The sequence below is a fragment of the Mus caroli genome, chromosome 7 (assembly GCF_900094665.2).
Source record: "Mus caroli chromosome 7, CAROLI_EIJ_v1.1, whole genome shotgun sequence".
In the NCBI taxonomy this organism is placed as follows: Eukaryota; Metazoa; Chordata; class Mammalia; order Rodentia; family Muridae; genus Mus; species Mus caroli.
Window position 1 is genome coordinate 123,051,382 of NC_034576.1, and position 25,389 is coordinate 123,076,770.

At 49.2% G+C, this 25,389-nt stretch overlaps 1 protein-coding gene and 1 non-coding gene across 3 annotated transcripts in view; both read left to right on the forward strand.

The window, feature by feature from the left end:
- Positions 1-688: 688 nt before the first annotated feature.
- On the forward strand, positions 689-770 carry Trnal-aag. Its single transcript has one exon. It is a non-coding gene; the product is annotated as a tRNA-Leu (tRNA).
- A 179-nt stretch (positions 771-949) lies between these two features.
- Polr3e (RNA polymerase III subunit E) overlaps positions 950-25,389 on the forward strand; it is a 28,890-nt gene continuing 4,450 nt past the window's right edge. Inside the window, exons 1-18 of one of the 2 annotated variants that reach the window (XM_021165936.2) lie at positions 950-1,076; positions 6,041-6,110; positions 7,265-7,315; positions 9,995-10,072; positions 10,946-11,061; positions 11,493-11,575; positions 13,927-14,034; positions 14,309-14,358; positions 15,179-15,298; positions 16,420-16,505; positions 16,812-16,856; positions 16,940-17,031; positions 17,876-17,996; positions 20,672-20,753; positions 22,075-22,134; positions 22,219-22,376; positions 22,833-22,894; positions 23,386-23,909. In XM_021165936.2, the coding sequence (XP_021021595.1) occupies positions 6,075-6,110; positions 7,265-7,315; positions 9,995-10,072; positions 10,946-11,061; positions 11,493-11,575; positions 13,927-14,034; positions 14,309-14,358; positions 15,179-15,298; positions 16,420-16,505; positions 16,812-16,856; positions 16,940-17,031; positions 17,876-17,996; positions 20,672-20,753; positions 22,075-22,134; positions 22,219-22,376; positions 22,833-22,894; positions 23,386-23,909 (1,872 nt within the window). In that variant the 5' untranslated portion in view covers positions 950-1,076; positions 6,041-6,074. Of the gene's footprint in view, positions 1,077-1,124; positions 1,617-6,040; positions 6,111-7,264; positions 7,316-9,994; positions 10,073-10,945; positions 11,062-11,492; positions 11,576-13,926; positions 14,035-14,308; positions 14,359-15,178; positions 15,299-16,419; positions 16,506-16,811; positions 16,857-16,939; positions 17,032-17,875; positions 17,997-20,671; positions 20,754-22,074; positions 22,135-22,218; positions 22,377-22,832; positions 22,895-23,385; positions 23,910-25,389 lie in introns of those variants that run through there. The other variant, XM_021165937.2, reaches the window with a different exon arrangement.

Consider the following 25,389-nt stretch of genomic DNA (forward strand, 5'->3'; position numbering starts at 1 on the left):
AAAAAAAAAAAAAAAAAAAAAAAAAAAAAGAAAAAAAGAAAATAAATCAAAAGTATGGTGAAAAACCAGCCAGCTGTATATCTCTATGCGTTACTGTGTTAATATTTATATACCAACCCATTCACAATATGAACAAAACTATTTTCTATGGAGATAAACATCCATAGACGTTGACAGCAAAAGAGCAGAAAGGATGTACAATCAGCCAATAATGCTGGTTACTAGGAAACTAGAGCAAGTCAAAGCTCGAAGAATATTATTTTGAATATTACAAAGAATATATTTTATCTGCAAAGTTTTAAAATTGTTTGTGTACTAAAAATTTAAACACGTAAATTTTCAGATAGAACTGTGCAGCTCTAGGGTTACAGTTCAGCTCTGAGAGCTTGGTGAAAGTTATTGCCAGAACCAGACATCGAATTCGGGTTATGTGAGTGTCGGAGTGGCTTAACCTGACACCTTAACCAACTGACTCAGAACTCAAAATAAACTATCCTTTGCTTTAAAACTTATTTGGAACAAGCTTGCATCTAAATACTTTTATTTCAATAAGCGGCACGATGATAATATTGTTTATGGCAATTTCTATCGGCAAGAAATAAAATAAATAAATATAACTCCAAGAATTCAAAGAAAATATACGTGTCAATCCAATAAGTAGCTTCTTAGAAAACGACGTCAACAGCTGGGTAGCGTGGCCGAGCGGTCTAAGGCGCTGGATTAAGGCTCCAGTCTCTTCGGGGGCGTGGGTTCGAATCCCACCGCTGCCAAAGCAGGCTTTTTTTTCTTTTGTCTCAGCGTCTTTCGCTCTAGGTTTCCTCTGCGAGCGCAGCGGCGACCTCTGCTGTCTCTCTGCACCACGAGCAGCTCGCCGAAGGGGCGGTCCCGCGCCCGCCGGGGCGGGGCATTGTGGGTAAGAGGAAGCGCGAGGGCCAGCCCCGCTCCCCCCACGTGTCCGCCGGAGTTTCTCCAGCAGCAACATGGCCGCTGCCTGATAGAAGACCCGGCCGCCGCCGTCTCTGCAGCCCGCGGGTCCCTGGGCCGTTCCGCCGCCCGCGCGCGGCCCCGGCGGAGAGGTGAGCCCCGACTCGGCAGCCTCGGCATCAGCCGTCGCACTCGCTCGGTGCTCCGGGCCGCGCTGCTGACTAGGCCAGACAGGCCCCCGCCGCTGCGTGCCGAGGGGCCGCGGCCTCCCGGGACCAGGGCAGGGCGCAAGGTGGCCGCCCGGCTTTCCAGGCCGCCCCGGGCCTGGGTCGCTCCGTTCGGCTGGACGGTGGGGAGACGACGGCGGTGCGGCCCGCGCTGACTCAGGCCTCGGCCGCGCCGCCCCGCCCGGGCCTGGCTCCCGAACCGCACCTGCGAGGGCACTGGTGCCCGGTGGCGTGGCGGCTTTCGGAAGAGTGGGAAGGGTTCCTGAGCACCGGCGACATGGAGAAAGCCACTGGACTCGGGGCCGCCTGCATGGGCAGGGGTCGTTGCCCTAGCTGAACCTGGTCAACTCTGCTTAGCCCGAGCGGGCCCGGGACGCCTCATTCATTGATCTCTGTTTAAGCAGAGTGGCGACTGCTGCGTGGACCCGGGGACCTTCCAGTAACGGGGGATGGTGCACATACCAGGTCATCCTGGAATATTGTTTTAGAGTTCCTGGGTTTGGGAGCGAAAAGATAAGATCATACCTTTATCTGTGAAATGGGGATAATAATGATTCCTGTGCTACGGTGTTTTAATGAGTGTAAGATGGGTGACACTCCTGCTTCTTTCATTTATGGCTGTCTTGTTCGGTCTTATATTGGAAGAAAACATGTTGCCACGTAGCAACAGCCCTTCTTGTAGGTTCACCTTATCCCTTTGAAGCCGGTGTGTGGTTTAAAATAGGAAAGGATCCAGGGTTATGCAATTCACATCACTAATCAGCTGCTATATTGTAGAGGTAGGATTTGAACCTGTAAGGTTTTGCATGGCAGTCCAACCTCTTAACCACTATACCATACTGCCTTTTACCAAGGAGATGTGCAGCATGTTAGTTAAGAATAAAACCATGGCTCTTGACATCAGCTAGATTTGGATTTCTTTACCTGTTTTCTCGGGGGGCTGTGACCTTGGGTAAATTAGTTCTAAGTTGGGCACTATAAATTTTGATTTGCACAGCTAATGAGAAAAGTATTATTTAGTACTATATTGATGCCTGGCATCATTAATATTTGGGAGAAAGAACTGTGTTTTTTTTTTTTTTTTTAATTTTAAAAGTAATGATCCCATAACCACGACCAAGTATAATTATTATCTCCACTTAATGGTCCAAGAATGTGAAGCATAGAGAAGCCTTCATAGAGTTTAAAGTCTAGTGCAGAGGACAGCTAACACCTGACCAGCAAGCAGATCAGGAAGTTCTAGCTTAGGACCATTCAGGAAATAAGGAATTATGCTTGTAATGGAAGGGGTTGGAAGTAGCTGTTCCAGTTGAGTTGTCAGGGAACATGTCTCATCCTGGAAGGACTGGCAGTGGTTACATATAAGGAAAATGAGCATCCTGAAAATGACTTGGTGAGCTGGGCAGTGATGGCTCATGCCTTTAATCCCAGCACTTGGGAGGCAGAGGCAGGTGGATTTCTGAGTTCGAGGCCAGCCTGGTCTACAGAGTGAGTTTGAGGACAATCAGGGTTACACAGAGAAACCCTTGTCTTGAAAAACCAGAAAAAAAAAGAAAATGACCTGGGATTGTTGTGCAGAGTGTCCTCAAGGATGCTTGGGGCTTGGCCTGTTAGAAGCTCAGTAATTGGTCACTAGGCCATGAGGAGATGCTTATGCGGAGACAGGGATAAGATTGTGTAAGGGCTTAGGGATCCATGGAAGGATTTGTTTTATGGGACAGTTGAAGGGTTGGGAGCAAGGCAGCAATGCTATAGTAGCATTGCTACTTACAGTCACAAAGAATGGCGGTCTCTTGAGCATTGGAGATAGGAAGGTGGAGCTAGGGAAGCCTTTTTGTTTGTTTTGTGTCTGTAACTTTTTTTTTTTCCCAGATGAGGCTTTGCTATGTTAAAGCCCAGGATGGCCTCAAACTTGTTATCTTCCTCCCTCAGCCTCCCAAGTGCTTGTATTATAGGCATATATACAGCTTGCTTTGGAAGCTTCGATTGTTGGCAGGTTTAGTTTTATTAGTGAGTGTTGTAAAATTGGGTTGGGGGTCTTGCTACCAGCATTTTTATTTTGCAAGGGCAAGGATGGAAAACATCACTGTGTGGCATGTAACAGTCATGCTACACAAAGCACTGCTTCAGCTGTGGCATTTCCATGTATCTTCTGCATCATTGATGGGAAAATATTATTGTTGATCATAGGCCCAACCTTTTCAAAGCCACTGAATTGGATATAGTTGTCTGGGAGGCTAAAGGGAGGTGATGACCTTTGCAGGTAACTCAATCGGGTGCAGTGTTGAGAGAGAGGAGCCTCTATCATCCAGCTGAGAGGAATCTCATTCTGCCTGATGGCAGGGCTGGGCAGAATTTCAGCCCTGAAAGAATAGTTGGGAACCATAGCCTCTTTTTGCATGTGTTGTGTTTCCTTGGTTCCCCTTAAAATCCTGTCTCAATTGGCCACCAAGTACAGCTGCCTGTAGAGCCAGTACCTGCTTGACACATATCTGTGACACTCGGTAGCCAGTGCAGATGCACTGTGGCAACCATGTAGGACTGTGCTCAGATGGTTGAGACCTGCCCGCCATGTCCTGATGTGCTGGTGGGCCCATTTCCCACCAGCTGCCTCTTTCCCTGGTCCAGACCTTCCTGTGCTCAGAATCCCTCTGGAGCTCACAGCAGCCTTTCAGGTCACACTTTCAGGTGCCAGGCAGAGTATCTGTTCAGTTCTGGGGACCAGGGATACAGCAAGGCAAAAGTAGACTGTCTTAGTTTGTAGCTTACAGCTTAATGGTAGGAAGGACAGATAGAGTGGAAATTACCCCATGGTGATAATGCACTAAGGAGGTCAGAGAAAGGAGAGCAGTTGGGGGCAGTTTTCAGTTTTGAAAAGTAGGGACAGATCACATTAGGGATGAGATGACATTTGAACAAAACCCTGAAAATGGCACAGGAAGGAACCTGAAGTTAGCGTAGAACAGTTAGTATGGCTCTCAGATGGATTGATATATATAAATATATATATATATATTTTTTTTTTTTTNGAACTCAGAAATCCGCCTGCCTCTGCCTCCCAAGTGCTGGGATTAAAGGTGTGCGCCACCAGGCCTGGTTGGCTCTCAGATGGATTGGAAAGAGACAGGAAGATCAGAGGTGGTGGTGGGTGGAGCCTAAGGCAAAGGGTTGGGGTCTGCTGAGGTTCACTGGAAGTGTCAAGATTCTCTCTGAAGAGAATGGTGGATCCTGGGAGGCGTCACTCAGAATGCTGCTACCCGAGGGTTGAGCAGTGACTCTGGGGCAGGAAGGAGCCAGGAAAGCAGCCAGGAGGCTGAGCTGGCTAGATTGAGGTATGGCCCAGGTGGCCAGCTTCTGGCCTCCTTTGAAGGCAGACCTGACAGGATGAGCTGGTGTGGATACCAAGGATGTGGCAGGTGTTTCTGCCTGAGCAGTTTCAAGTGTGGGCTGTGTCTACAGCTAGTGAGTTTACATGGAGCCTTAGCTGGTATTGAATCCTGTACTAAAGGAATTGCTTACATACCTTTTAAGTCTTAGTGATTTTTTTGTTTGTTTTAAATGTTTGTTTAAATTTTTTTGCTTTTGAAACAGTTTCACTGTGGGGCCCAGCCTGTAGACCAGGCTGGCTTTAAGCTCCCTCTCAGGAGCTGGGATTAGAGGTACCACCATGCCCAGCTAAGTTTGTTTTTTTTCTTAAGATTTATTTTATTTATATGAGTACCTTGTAGCTGTCTTCAGACACACCAGAAGAGGGCATCAGATGCCATTACAGATGGTTGTGAACCACCACGTGGTTGCTGGGAATTGAACTCAGGTCCTCTGGAAGAGCAGTCAGTGCTCTTAACCGCTGAGCCATCTCACCAGCATCTTAGAGCCCAGGCTTGCTACCAATTCCCCATGTAGCTAAGGCTGACCTTGAACTAATGATTCTCTTGTCTCTACCTCCCAAGTGCTGAGAGCACAATCATTCACTGGTACACCTAGTATCCTTTTATATCATTCAGATATGAGGTGGATAAAATTGGAGAGGTCTTACCCAGGAGCAGAGAGGTGGGAACAGCTGAAGTCTTTGGATACTCAGTTCTTTTCTTAGCCAGTAGCACCTCTGCCCTAGGGTGCCGGGGAGCTGGAAGCCCATGGGCTTCCCTTTCCAGATCCTTAGCTCCAGCTTCCCTTTCTCTGTGTTGTCGGTTTCTTTTCCTTCCATCCTTTAAGCCCATGCACATGGCCCTCCTTAACTGGAACTGGAGGGTCCCACTCTTTACTGAACTTCCCATCTATACCTGTCACCCAAGTCCAAGGCCTGGATTTGAAGTCTTGATGTGGTGTGACATTGAGTGAGCTCCTGTACCCTGTCCCTGAATGCAATCTCTGTTTTTGTAAGATGGAGACAGTCACACCACTCAGCCTTATTGCCTCATAAGCCCAAGAGAAAATATTCAAAGAGGGTCATTTTGACCACAAAGTACAGCAAATTGGCTCACTGGGGTTAGAGCCTGACAGCCAGCTGTTTGAAGAGACGCTGGGAAGTCTGTGGGCCGTGTGACAGCTGGCTTTCATATTAGCACAGGACCCTCAAGTCTCCAGTGTGATTGCCAGCTTCCTCAGGCCTGGCTGGGAGTTCTTTTTGAGTGGGCAAGAAACCTGTAAAACTGGTCATTAATTTTTTCCCTAGAGGTACAGTTGACATGTATTGGCTTGGGTCTCCCTGCTTGCCCTTTGTGGGCTTGTCCCTCCCTCCTCACTGTTGCCTCCACCACAGACACAGAAAGGAGACCATGTTTTGGTGTTGGGCTTCCCTTCCCTGCACAGCACCTGTAGAGAAAGGTGCCTCAGAAAAGCTGACTGAACGGCTTGCTGATTGCCCAGGTCTCTTGCTGTCTTTGCAGATCGAGTTGAGGACTGTGAGGTGGGCTCCCTAGTATGGCCAATGAAGAAGATGACCCAGTCATACAGGAGGTAACTACTGCTGTCAACCTTCTGTGGGGCCACAGGCCATAGGACCAAGTCCCTTCTGTATGTTCATAGACCAGTCTAGAGCCTGCTGATGACCTAGGGACCCTAGACCTTACTCTTACTGCTCTTGTTCCTTCAGGGCTGTGAGCCAGCAGCCCCTGATTTTGAGACCTCATCTGATGTGCCTAGACTTCAGCTTGCTTGCTGTCTCGCCCACTCTCTAGAAAGTCAGCTGCAGAGCTGGACACTGAATAGACACTGGACAGTGATGGAAAGAGATGGGTAGCTCCCATGCCTGGGCTTCGCAGATTGTGTCATTCAGCAATTCTTTACTCCATTCACTGTGTACCAGAGACAGTGACATAATAGCAACCAGGCTATGTCCTTGTCTCTAGGCAGCCTCTGGCCTATGCATGAGACACATAAGTCTCAGACACAAACTTTGGGCAGGCAGGCAGGTCCAGTCTCTAACAAAAAGACAAAGTTGGTTGTTGTCATTCTTACCCCTCCAAATCCTTCCAGCCCAGGCCCTGTGTTTGCCCTGGCCTCCTTAGGTGTATCTGGAACCTACATTGATCTAAAGGGCAGGATCCCTAGACAGGCAGTGCTTCCTCTTGTTGGATATATCTTACTGAGTTTTTAGATTTGAATTGTTTAAATGCCTTAAGCTATAGCTGCACTAAAGAAACCAAGTAACCACAGAGGGATTTGGAGACAGCATAGAGGAAGCTTCCTGCAACCAGGCAGCTCTGGCCTACTTCTTACTGAGTCCCTATGGATGAGTGAGCTGTCAGAGACAGGTGGGACGGGGCATTCCATGGTGGCATGCAGATAGGAGAGCAAGTAGATAGAGCCCCACCCCATCTCCCAGAAAGCACTTGCCCTGGCTTTCGGAGGCATCCCAGTCTTGGAGCTCAGGCATGGGTGCTCCTTCCAGGTTAGAATAACCTTGGGTAGAGGCAGGCAAGCTCTTGGTCTTGGTTCTCGGGTTGCTGTTGAGAGGGAATTCTGGTTGTCCCTGGGTTGGAGGCCTGGCCTGGTTACCTCTGTTCTTAGTATAAGTCAAGACTTTCCTCTTCCCTCAGCTGCCTGTGTGAGCCACTGATCCTGTTTGAATGTCTGGGCCTGGTTTAAATGTTTTCTCCCCTTGTTCCCAGATCGATGTGTACTTGGCCAAAAGTCTGGCAGAGAAGCTGTATCTCTTTCAGGTAAGGGGACTTCATGCCGGTAAATGGGGACCGCCGATGTCGAGGGAGTTGGGGAGCTGGGGAGGCATGGCAGAGCTCACTTGCTCAGATGGGCAAGCAGGACATGTGGGATGCAGATTGAGCTGCTGGGGTGCTGGACCAAACCAGCCAGTTTCAGCTCCATCAAGACTCAGTTTCCAGCCCCTGAACAAGTACCTGTTCTGTGCCCCAGTTTTCAGTAGTCACACTGCCTAGCCCATAGAGATTCTGTGAGGGTCAAATGCATCCACATAGAAATGCTTAGGCCACTGCCTGGGGAAGAGTTAGTGCTGACAGGAACCACTGCTGCTGGGTAGAGCTCAAGGATGCTTCCAGAGTATCCTTGTAGCCATGTGCAAGCCTTGGGCCTGTCCCTTAAGTGTGCCAAGTTGATAACCCTCCCTCCCTACCCCCGTAGCCCTTCCCTGCTGTGGCTGGCATCTTTTGAGCACCTCCTATTTCAGCACTGCTTTCCTAAGTTACCTCAATCTCATCGTAACACTGATTGTGGTGACTGTGTCTTTACATCAGCTTTTCTGGAATACAGTAAGTGAACCATGCTGAAGATTTTAGCCTATTTGGGGGCTGTGCAGCCAGTACCACACTGTTTTAGTACATTTCCCATGTATTTAGTCAATCCTCAGCACTGACTCCATTCTTAACTTGAGCCCGAGGCAACATTATTTGTGTTTGTATGGATTTACCTGTTTGGGATCTCTCATGTAGAAATGCAGCCTCTTTTCTGTAGAGCCCATCAATGTTGGGGCCTGGATCAGTGTTTCATTTCTATGCTAAAGAGTGTCTCTATGGGGCTGGGAAGGTGGCTCTCTCAGTAAAGTACAGGCTGTGCAAGTATACAAAGACCTGAACTTGATCCCCAGAACCCACCTCAAAAGCTGGGTGTAGTAGTGTGTGGTTGTAGTCCCAGTACTGGGGTGGCCAGCTAGCCTAACGTACTTAGTGAGCTCCAGACCAACCAGAGACCCTGTTTCAAAAATCCCAGTGGTGGCTCCTGAGGAATACCTGAGGTGGTCCTCCCGCCTCCGGGTGCACATTGCAGCAGCCAAGCATACAGGAGTATCCATTGTGGGTGATGTACAGTGGTTCATCCCTTAGTTGGTGGCTATCTGGGTTGTCTACACTTTGGCTACTGTCTTGAATGCTCTCTGGACATCTGTGCATGTGTTTTTGTATGACCTGTGTTTTCTATTCTTGGATGCACATCTAGGACTAGAATGGCTGGGTCGTAGTATGTAGCTGGAGGACCTTATGGACTGTTTGTACCATTTTATATCCTCCATATAAGGTGGTTGGCAGCAGCACTTTGAGTCTGTTGCACGTGAGGGAATGAGATGGAGGCTCCTGACCTCTCCAGAGAGGGCCTGGGGCAAGTGGCAGGGGCAGCAGCAGTGCCTATGCAGCAGAGAGAGAGGCTGTCCATTCCCCAGGGTTACCTGCACCCTTGACTGCGTGCAGAGCCTCTGGGACAGTGGCTTCATGTATGTCCACTGTGTTGGGCTCTGTTGGAGCCCACTCCATGTGCTTTGTTTATACTCATGGCAGCCTTGGGAGTAGAGAACACGGAGTAAGTGGCAGAGTCAGTACTGTAGCCTAGACCTTTAGCTCACTACAAGCCTTCTTAGCCCAGAGATGAGTGAATTTAGAGCTTGTGAGCTATTGTGGGAGAGCATATCTCACCCAGTTTAGGCTCTCCCAAGGGCTCTGCCTAGAGCACTTGAGCCCCAGGCTATGCCCCTCACCAAAGCTTATCCCTGCTTCAGCTGAAAGCTAAAGGAGTAGCCATGGTGTTACTACTGAGGAGCTGTGACTGCTTGCTTCCTACGCTAAATGTAGCTGGTTCGAAATAATCCCAAAGTTGAGCTTCAGCCCAAGCTGCTGTACATCCTAAGTGCACTGCAGAGGCTGTTGGATATTAGGCACCAACGGACGGCTTGGACTTAAGGATTTGAGAGGCCAATGAGGGGTTCATTCATCAGCAGTTTCCATGGGAGAGGAGAAAGAAAAATTATTCTGTGAGGTCTCTATAGAAAAGTGTTTTATATGTTCAAGAGCCAAGACTAGGCTTTCAGAGGAGGCCTGAAGGCAAGCCATTTACATAATAGTAGCCATATAGGGAAGAGACCCACCTTCCGGACTCCTCTCAAGAGAATGTGTGTGAAAAGTGCAGATAGGTTGATAAGGAGAGAGAATGGGGTCACAATTCTTGTATCCAATGTCCAGATTAGCCTCTAGCAGCCTTAGGCCAGCCCTGTTTTCCTTCTTGACCTCCTCTTGTCTCATGTCTTACCCTGGAGGCCCTCAAAGTGGCAGGCAGAATGTCCTTGGTCCCCTACTATCAATTTGAGCTTCAGGGTACCAGGGGGGCTTAACCGTGCCCCTTGAAAGACAAAGACATTCTAAAGTGGTCTAGCAGTAGGAGGTGCGGAAGACCCATTATGAATCAGACTATATGTGTAAGCTATAGGGGTACCCTCTTGGTAGAGCAGATTGGGGTCCTGGGTATTCTGGTCTCTGTTGGTGTGGAGGTGTGGGAATAGTGGGAATAGGGTTGGCTATTTGTTAGTTCTTCATTGGAACATTGATGTCCTGCTCCAGCTTGTTTTGGGCAGGGTGGACTGATGGGGGCCTTTTTCTCTCTAGTATCCTGTGCGTCCTGCTTCGATGACCTATGATGACATTCCACATCTCTCAGCCAAGATCAAGCCCAAACAGCAGAAGGTGGGGCTATCCTCCAAGATGGAAGTGGGGTACTGAGGGTAAATGGGGGTTGAGGGAAGCAAGAAGACAAACTTTGGAGACTGGAAACCCAGAGAAGGTGCAGTGGATGGATTAGAGGAACAGCAGTGTGCAGGTCTTGAAAGCAGAGGAAGGAAAGCATTCCAGAAAGGAAAGGCAGCCCTTAGCAGAATCAGGTTCAGGTCAGGGGTGGTTGGAAGGCAGACTGGGGGAAGCCTGGGTTAACAGGTGTGGGTGTTTGAAACAGGTTGATTAGACAAAGATCCACTATCCATACAGGATGGGTTGAGGGGACAGGAGAAGCTGAGACAAATTTCAAAATTTCTCATCTGTAGGAGTTGTAACTCTCAATTTCTAGTCATGGGGGTTCAGGGAGTGAGGAGGTGGGTCGACTGTTCAAGGATTGCTGATGTTGGAGATGATATCTTAGTTTCAATTTTTCTTTCTGATTTTTGGGATGTGACAGAGTATGGGACAAACAAGAATGTGTACCCCTAGAAGACACATTTTAAAAAAAGATTTGTCTATTTTTTTATGTATGTGAGGATACTGTTGTTCTCTTCAGAAACACCAGAAGACGGCATCATATCCCATTACAGATGATTGTGAGCCACCATGTGGTTGCTGGGAATTGAACTCAGGACCTTAACCACTGAGCCGTTCCTCCAGCCCAATATTGTAACATGACATTTTGTTAGAAATTTCCTTGGTGTCTTTTTGTGTGGACTGAAACCCTGGTGTCCATTGGGAAGGACACTGGTCACTCTTGCTTCTAGATAGGGACCTGGCTGGGAGTGTCCCTGGGGAGCTGTGCCATGGCACTTTTCCAAGTTGGGTGGTATTTTGTACCTTCAGGTAGAGCTTGAGATGGCCATCGACACCCTGAATCCCAACTACTGCCGCAGCAAAGGGGAGCAGATCGCACTGAATGTGGACGGTGCCTGTGCTGACGAGACTAGCACATATTCCTCGTGAGTTCCTGCCCCCAGGGTCCCACTGAAGGTAAAGGTTAAAGAGGAGTCTCTAGTGGCCTCAGGCATTGGGTCCTTTCTGCTCTTTACCTGGGATCCCAATCATGTTAGGTCTCTGCCATTAACCAAGAGTATTGTTGGCCTTCCCTCCTACGTTGGCTTATCCCAGCGGGTGCTTCTGGAGCCCCTGTCCGTTCGTCATCATCCCTTGATCCCTCAAAGCTCTGGATTTTCTCATCCTAGCTAGTATACATTGGATTGACAAGGCTCTGAGTATAGAGGAAGCATTCCGAAGTTGTATCACAAGTGCTCACTTTTAAACCCAGCACTCGGGAGGCAGAGGCAGGTGGATCTCTGTTGGGATGGAATAGGGTTGGCCAGCTTCTGTAGAGCATCATAGCCCTTGACACTAATTCTCCTTGTGTTCCCAGAAAGCTGATGGACAAGCAGACCTTCTGCTCCTCCCAGACCACCACCAACACAGCTCGTTATGCCGCTGCACTCTACAGGCAAGGTATCTAGGGCTGGCTATACCCTGGGAGAGCATGGGGAGGACTGGGCCTAGGACCTCATCTAGTCTTATGTATGCTGTTGGCTGCTACTGAACACTAAACCGTGCAGGATCAGGGCAGTGTGGAAATGAAAAACTATGGAGTCAAAGCACTGTGAAGAGGACTTTGCTGGGCACTTCCAACTTGGTAGAGTTGGAGCTTCAAGTCAGTTTGCTCCTGGGAACACATATGCAACATAGCATAGTATTGGACAGGCTGCAGAATTTTGTCCTTTTAAGTACATGCTACTTAGAACCAAGCAATCCTATTTATACATGGGCAGCATGTACTGAGGACAAATGGAAATATGTGTATATAAAACCTTGGACACAGATGTTCATAGGACCTATTCATGAGAGCCAATGAATGGAAACAGCCCCAAACCTATCACGTGATGCCTGCGTAAACAAAATGTGCCATATCCACAGGACATCTATAAGGATAACAGACTTATCTGCTCATGTGAAAGAGTGAATCCCCAATGAATGTATGCATCCATGTGGATGGTAGAAATCATGCTCAAAACACTGCATATAGCCAGGCGTGGTGGGACACACTTTTAATCTCAGCATGCCCTTAATCCCAGTGTTGGGAGGCAGATGCAGGTGGATCTCTTGAGTTCTGGACCATCCTGGTCTAAATAGTATATAGGACAGCCAGGGATATGTAGAGAGACCTTGTCTCAAAACAGACACCATTAACAACAAAAAGAGATAGCATACTACGTGCTTTAATTTTCTTTCCTATTCCTGTGACCAAGCTACTTGACAAAAGCAGATGTGGGGAAAGAGGTTCATAGTTGCAGTTTACAGACCTTCCCGGGAGGCTGAACCAGCAAGAAGTAATTACACAGTCAAGACGAGAGCAATGAATGCATGTATGCATGTAGTACTCTCTACATTCTAGTTCAGGACCCTCTGCCCATTGTAACAGTCCCACCCACAGTGAGTGTGCTGTCTCATTAATCACCATAATGCGCCATAGATGTGTCCCCCAGGCTAACAGTCTAGCCACTCTCACTGAGACTCCAGTTGTTGTCAGGTTGACAGAACTAACCATTCTACTATATCCCCAAGGGCAGAAGAAGGTGATCTTGGGAAGTACAGGTTCTTTTGGGGGTGTTGAAGATGTGCCAAAGTTGAGAGTGGCATAGTTGCCACAATTTTGAGACTATATTAGTGTATATCAAGCTGTGTGCTTCAGATGGGGGTGTCTAGTGTGTCGGAGCCCACTCCGCACATCTGTTGGATGCTCAAAGTACTTACTGCATTCAGCACTTGGACTTTACAAAGCAACGAATGACAAGCTCTGAGAATAGAGGAAACATTCAAAAGTTGTATCACTAGTGCTCACCTTTAATCCCAGCACTCATCTGGTATATTACATGGTAAGTTCCAGGACTTCTAAGGCCATGTAGGGAGATTCTGTCTCAAAAGAATCCTGTTGTTGTCCCATAACTAGTCTTGTTCTGAACTACAGCTCAATGCTGCAACACTACCCACCCTCCTACCCCCCACCCCTTTTTTTTTGAGATAGGAGTTTTCTGTAGTCCTGGCTGTCTTGGAATTCACTCTGTAGACTAGAGCGGCCTCAAACTCAGAGATTAACCTGCCTCTGCCTCTGCCTCTGCCTCCCAAGTACTGGGATTAAAAGTGTGCACCACCACTGCCTGCTGTCTGTTGTTAGATTTATTATGTATGACTGTTTTGTCTGCGTGTGTGCATGCGTGCATGTGCGCATGTGCGTGCGCGCTGTTTGCATGCCTGGTACCTGCGGAGTCCAGAATTGGAGTTAGGAGTGCTTGTGAGTGGCCGTGTTTGTGCTAGGAATCAGATGTGGGTCCTCTTGAAGAGCAGTAAGTGCTCTTAACTGCTGATCCATCTCTCCAGCCCAGGAAGCTATAATCCTTGCAGCCAGAGACATATTAGGTAAAGGCCATGCTGTCCTCTAATGGAGTCTGGTAGGGTCTGGCAACAGCAGTATAGCAGAGACCCAGAGGGAAGAGTGGGTGAGTTGTGCATTGTGGATAGAGGGAGCAGTAGGCATGAGGGTTGGAGACATGACATGGGCAGAGAGTGTAGAAAGGGAAGTAGTCTTGAGCAGAGTCAGGCTCCTGCTCTGCGCGTACTTAGTGTGTCTAGTTGGAAACAGCTCCTGACCTGGTCTCCTGAAGAGGCTAAATTGGAATTGGAGTTGGATTGGTGCTGTAACAGTGAGTGTAGGCCTTCTGGGGGACTTGGTGTTTCCTTTGAGCAAGTTGGGTATGTCGGCTTTGGGTTGTAGAGGCATGTTCAAACCCTTCTTCTTTTGCCAGGTGAGCTCCACCTGACACCTTTACATGGCATCCTACAGCTTCGGCCCAGCTTCTCCTACCTTGATAAGGCAGATGCCAAGCACCGAGAGAGGGAGGCAGCCAATGAGGGTGAGCCTGCTGACAGCCTGTGGTCTGAATGAGCTCACGTGAGCACTTGACAGAGATCAGATAGTGGGATTCTTACTGACATGCCAGGCCCCTGCCTACTAAATACCACATCTGGGACAACCAAAAAATGTCCCCACAGATGGCCAGACATCACCTGAGGATTAAACTGCTCCAGTTGAGAGCAGGGCCCCTTGCTTGGCTTTCTTGAGGGAGGGTTATGTTGAGGCAGAATGGGCAGTCCCAGTAGAGACTGTACTGACAGCTTGCTTTGCAGCAGGGGATTCTTCTCAGGACGAGGCAGAAGAAGACGTTAAGCAGATCACGGTGAGCTCTGGCCCTGGGCAGGAGGGAACAGCATGTATGGAAAAAGCAGGGTCCGAGCAGAAAGGACTTCCCCATCCATGGGAGCAACAGATGCAGAGTATTGTTGACCCCTGCGCCCCCCAGTCTGCTGCCTGGAGGGAATAACTACCCCCGCCCAGCTGTTGAAACTGGGATAGCCTGGTTCTGTATAGTTGCTGGTATCCTGGGGTGTGGCCGGAATTGCCTGGAAACAGGAAGGTACAGCCCAGGATCCCCTGTGAAGTCACAGAGGCTCAAAAAATCTCATGTTAATTACCTTTGTGATTCTGTGTTTCTAAAGAGTGGTTACCTTACCAACAAGTGTGACTTTGGAAGATTTAGATAGAATATTAGTCTTCCACTCAGGATGTATGAGGTCCCTCCTGTTTATGTATATGTAGTTTACAATAACCATTGAAAGAAAATGGTGCGCAGTAATGTCCCAGCTGGCACAGAAATGACTATAGAGTTTGCACATCCTGGTAGACTGTCCTCTTCTGAAGTGATGTAACAGAGCTCAGGCTTCAGAGGTTGTCCTGTTCTCAGCAGTGGGTTGGCTAGCCATTAAAACCTCCCGGACCTTTGTGGGTAAATACCTTCATCTGAAAAGATATGTGTTAGCACCCATGTGGCCCAGCTGGAAAGCCTTGGCCAGGGCAGACAGAAGCAAGAAAATACCACTCCCAGTTTGCATTAGCATCCCAGAGGCTGAATTCCAAAAGCAAAGTGGAAGGGGGTTCAATGGTTTGGTAAGATCTCTGGGGGCCACAGATGTGGGGTGTGACCTCTCTCTTCTTTGCAGGTACGGTTCTCCAGGCCAGAGTCGGAGCAGGCTCGCCAGCGCCGCGTGCAGTCCTATGAGTTCTTGCAGAAGAAGCATGCAGAAGAACCCTGGGTCCACCTGCACTACTATGGCATGAGGGTGAGCCAGCGCAGGATCTGGGGGAAGAGCCCTGATGCCCAAGAGCCGCTTATCTCACTTTTAGCTCACCCTGTCTATGGCCACTTTGCTATACCCTAGAGAGCATCTCATTGTGTGAGCAGTTTGCTTCTTGCCATATCTCACTTAGCAGGTGTCATAAAGAGTGGGAAGCAGAGAGCTCCTGTTCCAGTTAGAGGCTTAGCCCCCTAAGCTGTAGGTGCAGTAGGGGTGGTATTTGGTTAGAGTTTTTGATGTACCCTGGATGGTGACTGCAAGCTAGACACTTCATCTGGGGTCCCACTGGAGAATCTACTGTGTCACATACTCTGGCTACTGCCCACCTATCCAGGGTGAGTTTTGAATATATTTGGGCTCCAGGGCTTTGCAGCCTGTTATCTGATGCTACACTCAGTAAAGAAAACAATTGGACATTGGCTCCCAGGTGTCTGGATTAGAACTCCCTGATCTTTGGGGGAAGGACCAACCGGAACCTTCCAGGAAAAATTAGCATCAGGAGAGCCTTAGGTTCAGGGTCAGACTTGCAGCTACCCTATAGTTTCTTCCTGTGTGACCTTGGGAAAATGCATTTTCTTCCTTTGTTTTTTTTTTTTTTTCGAGACAGGGTTTCTCTGTGTAGCCTTTGCTGTCCTGGAGCTCACTCTGTAGACTAGGCTGGCCTCGAACTCGGAAATCCACCTGCCTCTGCCTCCCAAGTGCTGGGATTAAAGGCATGTGCCACCACTGCCTGGCTGCCTTTTCTTTCTTAGTCTCAGTTTCCTTATCTGTGAAACAGGGATAGTAAGAGCCCTTATACTTCTCTGTGAAACAGAGATAGTTAGGGCCCTTGTACCGTTAGTGTGTTAATGAGCATTGGTACAGAGCCTGACACATGGTGGGTGCTTGGTGAAGGCTAGCTTGATTTTAGTTTTTGCTGGGGTTTCTGCACTGTAGATGGAATACTAGAGCTGGGATCCTAAAGCCAGGGTGGGTGGGTGGTTGAGACCACATTGCAGAGGATTTGTGGGTGTTGTGCTTAGGACGCTACATATAGGTCTGTGGAGAGCCTTGGAGCAGGGTAGTGGCTGGAGCGGTAGGTGATCTGTCCTGCCCTTTCTTCACAGGATAGCCGCTCAGAGCATGAGCGCCAGTACCTGCTGTGTCAGGGATCCAGCGGGGTAGAGAACACGGAGCTCGTCAAGTCACCCAGGTGGGACTAACTGGTGCTGGCTAGAGGTTCTGGGAAAATCTCTGTTGGGACTGTGGCCCCTGTTTTTTGTAGGCAGGCGGAAGGGGGGACACTGTTCCTAGAGAAGTCCCAGGAGGGTGACCTGGCATAGATGATCCTCATGTTCTGTGAGGCTTGTCCAGGAGCTACTAGGACTACTGGGGATGGGGAGGCTGGATATTTGCTTACACCACCCCAGGGTTCAACCTGGCTGTGGTCTGTGCTTACATTCATGGGTGAGGCAGAGTCCACAGAGCCTCTGACACCCCTCCCTCCCTCTCCTTACAGTGAATACCTCATGATGCTCATGCCACCCAGCCCAGAGGAGGAGAAGTGAGTAAGGGGCTCTTGTGTCCACCCTCCACTGTCTCCCACTATCTCCCACTGGCCTCCTAACTCAACTCTGCTTCTAACAGGGACAAGCCTGTGGCTCCCAGCAATGTCCTATCCATGGCCCAGCTGCGTACGTTGCCCCTGGCTGATCAGATTAAGGTCCTGATGAAGAACGGTGAGCTCTGCTCTCTGCCTCCAGGGCCAAAGCCCCTGTTCCCCAGAGTCTGCCCAGTTTGGCAGCTCCATTCTTGTCTGGGCAGATCAGTAATGCACCACTGAGTCGTGTCACCCAGTGGTACTGGTCTTTAAGATGGGCTTTTGAGCTGTTCTGGCCAGCTCCCTGCTGCAGGAGCCTGGGCAGGTCAATTTGAGCTTTGGTCTGTCTTTAAAAGAGTAGTGTGGGTTCCTGGACACTGATGGGGCCAAGTACAGTTTTACAAGGGATGTCAGGTAGGACTCTGTCTTAGTGCCTCACTGGCCTCTACTCAATAAGGACTTGCTCCTTTTTTTCTCAGGTGGAGGTGCAGAACTTTTGGGGGCTGAGTTCCAAACTCTAGGCTCCTCTAAGAAGGCTTTAGGCCTAGATACAAACAACTAGGGGCTCCCTGCCTCTCCAGGCTTCTATAGAGGACTCTGGACTCGGGGCTTTTCCCAGGTTTTGCCCTGAGTTCCAGAGGCATTACAAGTGACCTGAGTTCAAATCCTGGCTCTGCTTTTTCCAACCAGCTGGAATGTGGGGGGTGGGGGGTTCAACTCTCTCTGGGCCTAATAGTGACAGAATCTTCTGTACTCCTTAGATTTCCACATAGATCCTGGCATTTGTTCTGTGAAAGGCAAGAGGCCAGGCCATAACATTCGGCCACTGCTGTGGTGACTGCTGGTGCCATTGCAATTATTCACGTTACTAGGAGTTGTAGGGTCTGGGATCTTAATGCTCTAGAAACATTTGCTGGGGAAGAGAGAAGGGTCATGTCTCGCACTTTACCTAGTGAGTTGTGTCTTTTGTCTTTCCACCTCAGTGAAAGTCATGCCTTTCGCTAATCTCATGAGCCTCCTGGGCCCCTCTGTGGACTCTGTGGCTGTTCTACGTGGCATCCAGAAGGTGGCGATGTTAGTCCAAGGAAACTGGGTGGTAAAAAGGTAAGCTGCTTGGGAGTCTGAATCGAATGACGTTGTTGATGTTCTGCCTGGTTGCGTTTTACCTCTTCCAGGACTGTTCCATTTTTTTATACTAATTTGGGAGTTAGTTTCTGAACTCTATTGGTTCCCTACAGTTTTGGCATGCTCTGCTGCATGTCAGTTGCTTTTTACTTTCTTCCAAGACAGCTCAAAATCTTAGAATATTTTAGCTGTTCACCTCCCACATGTATATTTCAATCGTGTCTATATTTTCAGGCCCATAAGACTTTATCCAGCCAGTGTTCTTAGGCTTACTCACATGTCTGCCTTTTGTATTGCCTTTCTATTCCAGTGTACATCTGAATTCCCATCAGGAATCATTTGAGTCTTCCCAAAGAGTGCTATAGTATTTAATACAGATCTGCAGTAATAGCTTTCCTCAGCTTTTAAGTTAGGGATAGTTCTTTCTTCATGCATTCATGTATTTTCTCTGTGTGTGCTGTACATAGATGTATGGGAATATGTGTGTTGAGGCCCAGTGTTGATGTCAAGTGTCTTTCTCCTTTACTGAAGCAGGATTTCTTGCTGAACCTGGAGTTTCCCCCATCTTCATTAGTTTAGCCAGTCTGCTGTGGGTATCTGGGGATTCTAGGTGGCTGCGTGAGTTTTGAGTATATGTCTGTGGGTAGTTGTAGGTGAGTATAGGTGCCCTTGGAGGCCAGAGGAGTCAGATCCCTCTGTAGTGGGGACTGGGAATCAGACTCGGGTCCTCTGTTGAGCAGCATGTGCTCTGGACTGCTGAGCTGTCATACTGCGGTCCTCACCCTTGGGCAGCAAGTGCTTCATCCTGTGAGCTGTCTCCCCAGCCTGACTTGTGTGTTATGCCTGATTCTTGTGCTTTGGTGGTAATCTTTGTCCTCCTCTGGTTGCTTTGAAGCCTTTCTCTTTGTTCTGGCTTTCCACTGTTATGTTAAGAAGTGTCTATGTAGGCAGAGGCAGGTGGATTTCTGAGTTCGAGGCCAGCCTGGTCTACAGAGTGAGTCCCAGGACAGCCAAGGCTACACAGAGAAACCCTGTCTCGAAAANAAAAAAAAAAAAAAAAAAGAAAGAAAAAAGAAGTGTCTACATTTAGTTTGCTTTTTAATGTTGCCTGTGGGGGTTCAGGTCATGATTTTGTGGCTTAGTTTCAGTAGCCTTCTTTCTCTGGTTTTTCCATCAGATCATCAGTTCTGAGGGAGTAGAGATAGTCTGTGCTGTTACTTCCTTATGTTCTTAGATCATCGTATAATGCCTGGAACACACTAAACCAACCCCAGTAAATGCATACTTTAATTATAATGAAATGGTGTTATAGTTAATACATTAACTCCAGGCTTTGAACAGTGTAGTATGAACAATATAAAATAGCTCTAAAATTCAAAACATTTCATTTCATTAAGCCCTTCATTTGATTGCCATCCTGATGGTAAAGTGTATTCCTCTTACATGGTGGTGCCATTTACTGGTAAATATATCTTGCTGTTGGATTATCCAGTTTTCTTTATGGAAGAAGTTTGTCATGGCACATTGCTTGTTAAATGTGAGGGTGAGTATTATTTGTATTTACACTGTAAAGTCAGGAAGGGCTGTTGCATCACACTCTCCTGAAGACACTAACCAAAAGAGGCCCAGGACTTGTGTATATCTCCCAAGGCACCTACAGAGCCGTGTTTGAGCTCTGAGACTCAGCCTGGCTTCTGCCTGTGCTGTTTTTGTCTTGGGAGGCCTAGCTATTGAAGTATGGCTTATCAGCTTGGGTGTCCTACATATTGCAAGGATTTCTGTAAGCCTTTTCTTGGGCGTTGAGGCTACTGGGTGTGAGTCATAATCTTTCCAGCCAGATCTATCTTTGTGTCTAAACTCAGCTTGATTCAAATATGTCTTACTTACATGTTCTGTGCTGTGTGTGCCACCATTGAGTGTTCTCGCTGTCCTTAAAGCATAGGGGCCCACAACACGTGTCTGACTAGGTTTAGTTGACAATGGGTTCTTTCTCCATGTGACAGCCAAGAACACTTTGCCAGGTCTATACCCATGGAGTTTAACCTTGGAGTATGAGTTGCTCAGGACTGGCAGGTATGAAGGGAAGACCTCCAGCAGAGAAGCCGTAATAAGCTGACCCTAGGGCTGTGGCTGGAGGAAGTGTGAGAGTCACATAGTAGGGACTGTCTGTCCGTGTGCCTCCAGGCCTCTACGCTGAGAACCTCTGGGCCCCGGGCACAGTCTTTATTCTTTCATGTTCTAGGGGAGTCAGGTCCGGCCTTTGACAGCTAACACATATCCATTTAGGCAGGCAGGAAAGGCCTTTTAACTGACTTCAGCACTAGTTTCTCTTAAAGCCACAAACATGTGACTTGTGAGGTCAGTCTTCTCAAGAGCCCTGGGCTCCTTGAGGTTCCAAGCTTGTGTGTGTGTGACTGTGAGCCCCTAACTCCTCCCTGGGGTTAGGCCAGTCTGTGATGTGTTTGTTGGGAAGGGGTTGCGGAGTTGATGTGTTTGTTCCCATGACTTCCTGGGCCTACAGACGCAGGCCTGTTGCCTATGAAAGGATGTGACCTGGATTGGCTCAGGCTGTAAGCCCTGGGCTTCTAAAGTAGGATGTGGGGGTGGTGGGACCATAGACAGGGACTGACCAGCTACGTCTACTTGTTTGCCAGTGACATCCTGTATCCCAAGGATTCTTCCAGCCCTCACAGCGGCATGCCTGCTGAGGTGCTCTGCAGGGGCCGAGACTTTGTTGTGAGTATCTAGGCTCTGGCCACAGGGTCCAGGGTGGAGGGAGAGAATCCAAAGCAGGCAGTGAGCTCCAGCAGGGAGCTCACTGTGGGACTCCAGCTGGTGCTCTTTTGTCCTCTGGGCATTCTGGGTTGATAAAGACCCTGCTGGCTCAACCTGTGTGTGGGGTTCATGTGGTTGAGTGGTGTATTACAAAGCTCACCTTGGCTGCAGACTTAAGTTGGGTTTTCAGGTGTCATGAATGATTGACAGTCTGATAGCATTGGGTCCAGAGCCCTGCCCAGCTCCTGCTTTGGATGGCACCAATAGTTTCCTTTCACTATAGTCTTGCACTTATTCCTTGCTACTTTTCTGGGGTTTATGACTTCTGAGTTAATTCATCCTTCCTTTCTCTCACCCTGCCCTGTTTTATATCCAGAACTGAAGTCCCTCCCAGGGTCTTTAAGCTCAAGTCTCTGGAATCTGCAATACCCTCTAACCCTTGGCATTTACACATTGAATTTGCTGAAATGTGGCTGCTTAGAGCTGTTCATGTGGGCCCTTGTGCCCTGCACAGGCTTGTCCTAAAGGGAAGCAATCCTTAGATTGTTAGAGGACAGCTGTGTTTGCTCTTCTGACTAGGTATTCTTAGCTTTTGGGGAAGTCTGTGTTGAGGGGCCTCCGTAGTCTGACCTGGGGCATAGGAGTGCAGCTCCCACCCGGCCTCATTCACTCATGCCAAGTGCCCTTGGCTTTGGCTGCTTCTCTAGTGGTCGCATACCGTTGGGTTGGAGCCCACAAGTGTATACGAAGTGTTACTATAGATAACAGCTAGCCATCCTTTCCTCTTGACTCTCAGTGAATACTGAGAATACTTCCCCTCTCGAGAGTATTCCTGTGAGGTAGGTCAGGGACATGACAGCTAATGAGGCAGCAAGAGCTGTGGGAGCTGGAGCCTCTGGGAAGCCATGCCAACTACCAGTTGCTGCCACAGTGGAATGTCTTCATGCATAGGGCAGCACCTTGGTGCTGAATTCTCACGATGCTCTCAGGAGGCCCTGGGGATGCAAGAATGAACCAGATGGCCAAGGCCTCGTCCACTGAATACTTTGTTTTGGATTGAATGAGGCAGCCCAGCCTTCTTGGAGGAGAGAACACATCTGTGACATCTGCAAAGGCTGAAGGTGGCTCAGGTGTAGAGGCTACCCAAGGCACATACTAAGAAGAGTGGGGCAGAAGTCCCACTTTGGGCTGCTGCCCAGGCTCTGAGCTTTGTCTGTACCTTTGCCTAGGCCTCTTACAGGCCTGTTGCTGCCTCCTAGAACATGATGCCTTTCTTCCTCAGATGTGGAAGTTCACACAGAGCCGATGGGTGGTAAGAAAGGAGGTGGCAGCAGTGACCAAAGTAAGTGGTGTTCTTCATGACCTCAGGGCTCGCTATAGGAGGGAGCTTGGGGCTGGCGGTGCCTCACACTCCTCCTCCCCGCAGCTCTGCGCTGAGGATGTGAAGGACTTTCTGGAGCACATGGCTGTAGTGAGAATCAACAAAGGCTGGGAGTTCTTACTGCCTTACGACCTGGAGTTTATCAAGAAGCATCCAGATGTGGTCCAGCGGCAGCACATGCTGTGGTCGGGCATCCAGGCCAAGTAAGGGCTTGTGGGGCAGCATGAGGGGTGTAGTAGGTGGCCCTGGCCCTGCCTCCCAGGAGCAGCACACTTGGGCTGCCTCTAGGCAGTGAGGGACACTTGGGGTGGGGCTGTGTGCACTGCTTTCCACAAAGATGATCATTAAATATCCCCACGTCTTCGCACCACAGGCTGATGCAGCCATACCCTTGGCTTGTCTGCTTTATTCTGAGGGCTAGAGAGGAGAAAGAAGGGCACTTAGTCTAGCGAGAAAAACAGGATTGTCATTCTCTTTACACTGCCCCTGGGCTCTGGCTAGGGGCTTGCGTGCACAGAGGGCTTGCATGGGAGAAGGCCTGGCAGAACCCTGTGTGCAGAGGGTTTTGGTGACCCAATGCCCTGGGCTTGGGGGCTTGTTCTGTGATGAGGCGATACAACGTATAGGTTAGAGTTTAAAGGGTTTGTTCTTTTTTTCAGATTAGAAAAAGTCTATAATCTCGTAAAAGAAACGATGCCAAAGAAGCCGGATGGACAATCAGGTGTGTGTGGCTTCAAGGCTGGGTAGGCTTCCAGCTTGGTCCCTGGCCCAGAAGGGGCCCTTTTTGGGATCAGGCCCAGAAAAGGGCCATGCTATTTTCAAAGTTCATCCTTTCTGTGCTGACCTTCCTTCTATCTCCACCCCACCATCAAGTTAACCTATTGCTTGTCCAACAGGACAGCCTCAGTGGTCCCTACTCCCACCCCAGGAGGGCACTGTGTCCTTGAGGGCAGAGTGGATTCTGAGACCTGTTGGATCAGCAGGTGGTGTTATAGGAGCTGCTGGAATTCCAGCAGGGCTCTGGAATTCTGTGCCCACTTGATTTCTCCCCTCAGTGTTAGATAGCAGAGTTCCTCCTGAGCAAGGAAGAGCGGAAGACAGCACATGGTTCCTTGCTTCAGGAGCTGCCTTCTGGTGTCCCTTGCTCTCTGTCTCCATGCTTTGTCTGCCTGGGACCTGTACCGTTCTGAACCATAGTGTCTATCTACACAGCGCCTGTTGGTCTGGTCTCTGGGGAACAGCGGGTCCAAACAGCCAAAACCAAGGCCCAGCAGAACCATGCCTTCTTGGAGCGTGAACTGCAGCGACGGAAGGAGCAGATGCGGGCAGCCACAGTCCTGCCCAGCGTGCAGATCAAGGAGGAACCCCTGAGTGAGGAGGAAGTGGATGGGGCTGAGCTGGAGGCTGAGGAAGAGGAGCCCATGGACACTGCACCCAGCACTTGCCTCAGCACCAAGTTGGCCAATGGGCTGCCTGCTGGGCGGGCAGTGGGTGGGGACAGCCTAAATGGACACCCTGTTCCAGGCTGTGCCAGCAACCCAGTTGCCCGTGAACTGAAGGCTTTTGTGGAAGCCACCTTTCAGAGACAGTTTGTGCTCACGCTGAGCGAACTCAAGCGCCTCTTCAACCTGCACCTGGCAGGCCTGCCCCCGGGCCATATACTCTTCAGTGGCGTCTCAGACCGAATGCTACAGGATACGGTGCTGGCCGCTGGCTGCAAGCAGATACTGGTGCCTGTAAGTAAAACCTGCGTCTGTCAGGACAGGGTCAGTCAGAGCCCTTCAGGAGGACAGCTGGGCGGCCTTCGCCTTCTTAGGAATCAAGCATGGGGAGAAATCTGTGTGTCTTGGCTCCATCTGTCTGCCTTAGGGACAGTAGCTGTGAGCCTACATGTGGATAGGGTACATGTTGTGTTCATTAGATGGCTATGTGAGTCTCAGGGCTCCCTGTCCTCATCTGAAATGGGTGTGTTGGTTTTCTACCACAGGAAAGTAAGCTTGATAGGGCCCTAGGCACTATCAACGCCTCAGTAAATATAAGTCCTTTACCTGGTTGGTATTTAGTTAGTCTCTAGGATATGAGTGGTACAGCTAGAATTTGAACCTCAGTCTGGAGGCTCTATCTAATCTGCTTTCGCAGAGATGAGATGAGCACTTCCCCACATAGGGAAGCCATGGCTTTCAGGCTATTTGACCATATAAGTTCTAGCCTCTGCAGTAGGCTTGGGGGTGGTGGATGAGCCTCCTCTACTTCAGTCATGTGGAGTGGGCTCCACAGTGGGCTAGAGACTGTTGCTGTTGGTGGAAAGGAGTGTTTGGGTACAGTCTGAGGGAAGCTGTGTGGCTCATTCCTAGGCTCTAGCCAGCCCAGGAAGCAAATCAGGTAGGGACTGTGGGGAGGTGGCTATGCTGGCTTATATAGGGAGTATGCCATGTGCAGCAGCAAGGTCACAAGCACAAGGATGATGCTTAGGCCAAGGCCCTTGCTTCTGTACGTAAGGAACAAAACAAGAGGCGCTGTGACCTCTATTGCTGAAATTTTCTTGCTGAGGTTTACTTTTATAAGATGCTGGGATTGGGTTCCTGGCTACCCCAGGTGGGGCCGGTATTCTGCAGGCCAGCTTTTCTATGTACTGGGCAAGAAAAGGATACTAGTCTGGTAGTAGAAATTGCCTAGGCCATCCACATGGACAGAGGATGAGGGACCTTCTGTGAAAGTGGTGCTCTTTCCTGCTTAGCCATGCTCCTTCCTCTCAGAAGTGCTGGCATCTAGAGAACACCCCAGCCCTGTGTGGAGCAGTTTGACCGAAGGGCCATTTTCATAGCATGTCCAAGAGAAAAAGGTCATGGAGAGTAGACATAAAGACCCAGGTTTAAGTCATGCTTCACTCCTCTGTGCTAAGGACCTGTAGAGAGTGAACATGCTTATCCTTTTGGCGAATGGGCAGGGCAATCCCTTGCTCGACGTGGCTCAGGTTCTGTCAGGCTTTATGTGTTAGTGAGCACGGATCAGCTGTAGGATTGAGACTGCAGGCCACAGTGCTGGCGTCTCCCCTGACCTCCTTTTCAGACACAAGGACTGTCATCCTCTTCTGGTTGCCCCTGAAGCATGCTGCAAAAAAAGGCTTGGGAGTCTGCCAACATCTTGTTTTAGCTACTCTTCTTATGCTGTGCTTGTGGGAAACAGCTGAGCAGAAGCCCTAAGGAATACTAGGGA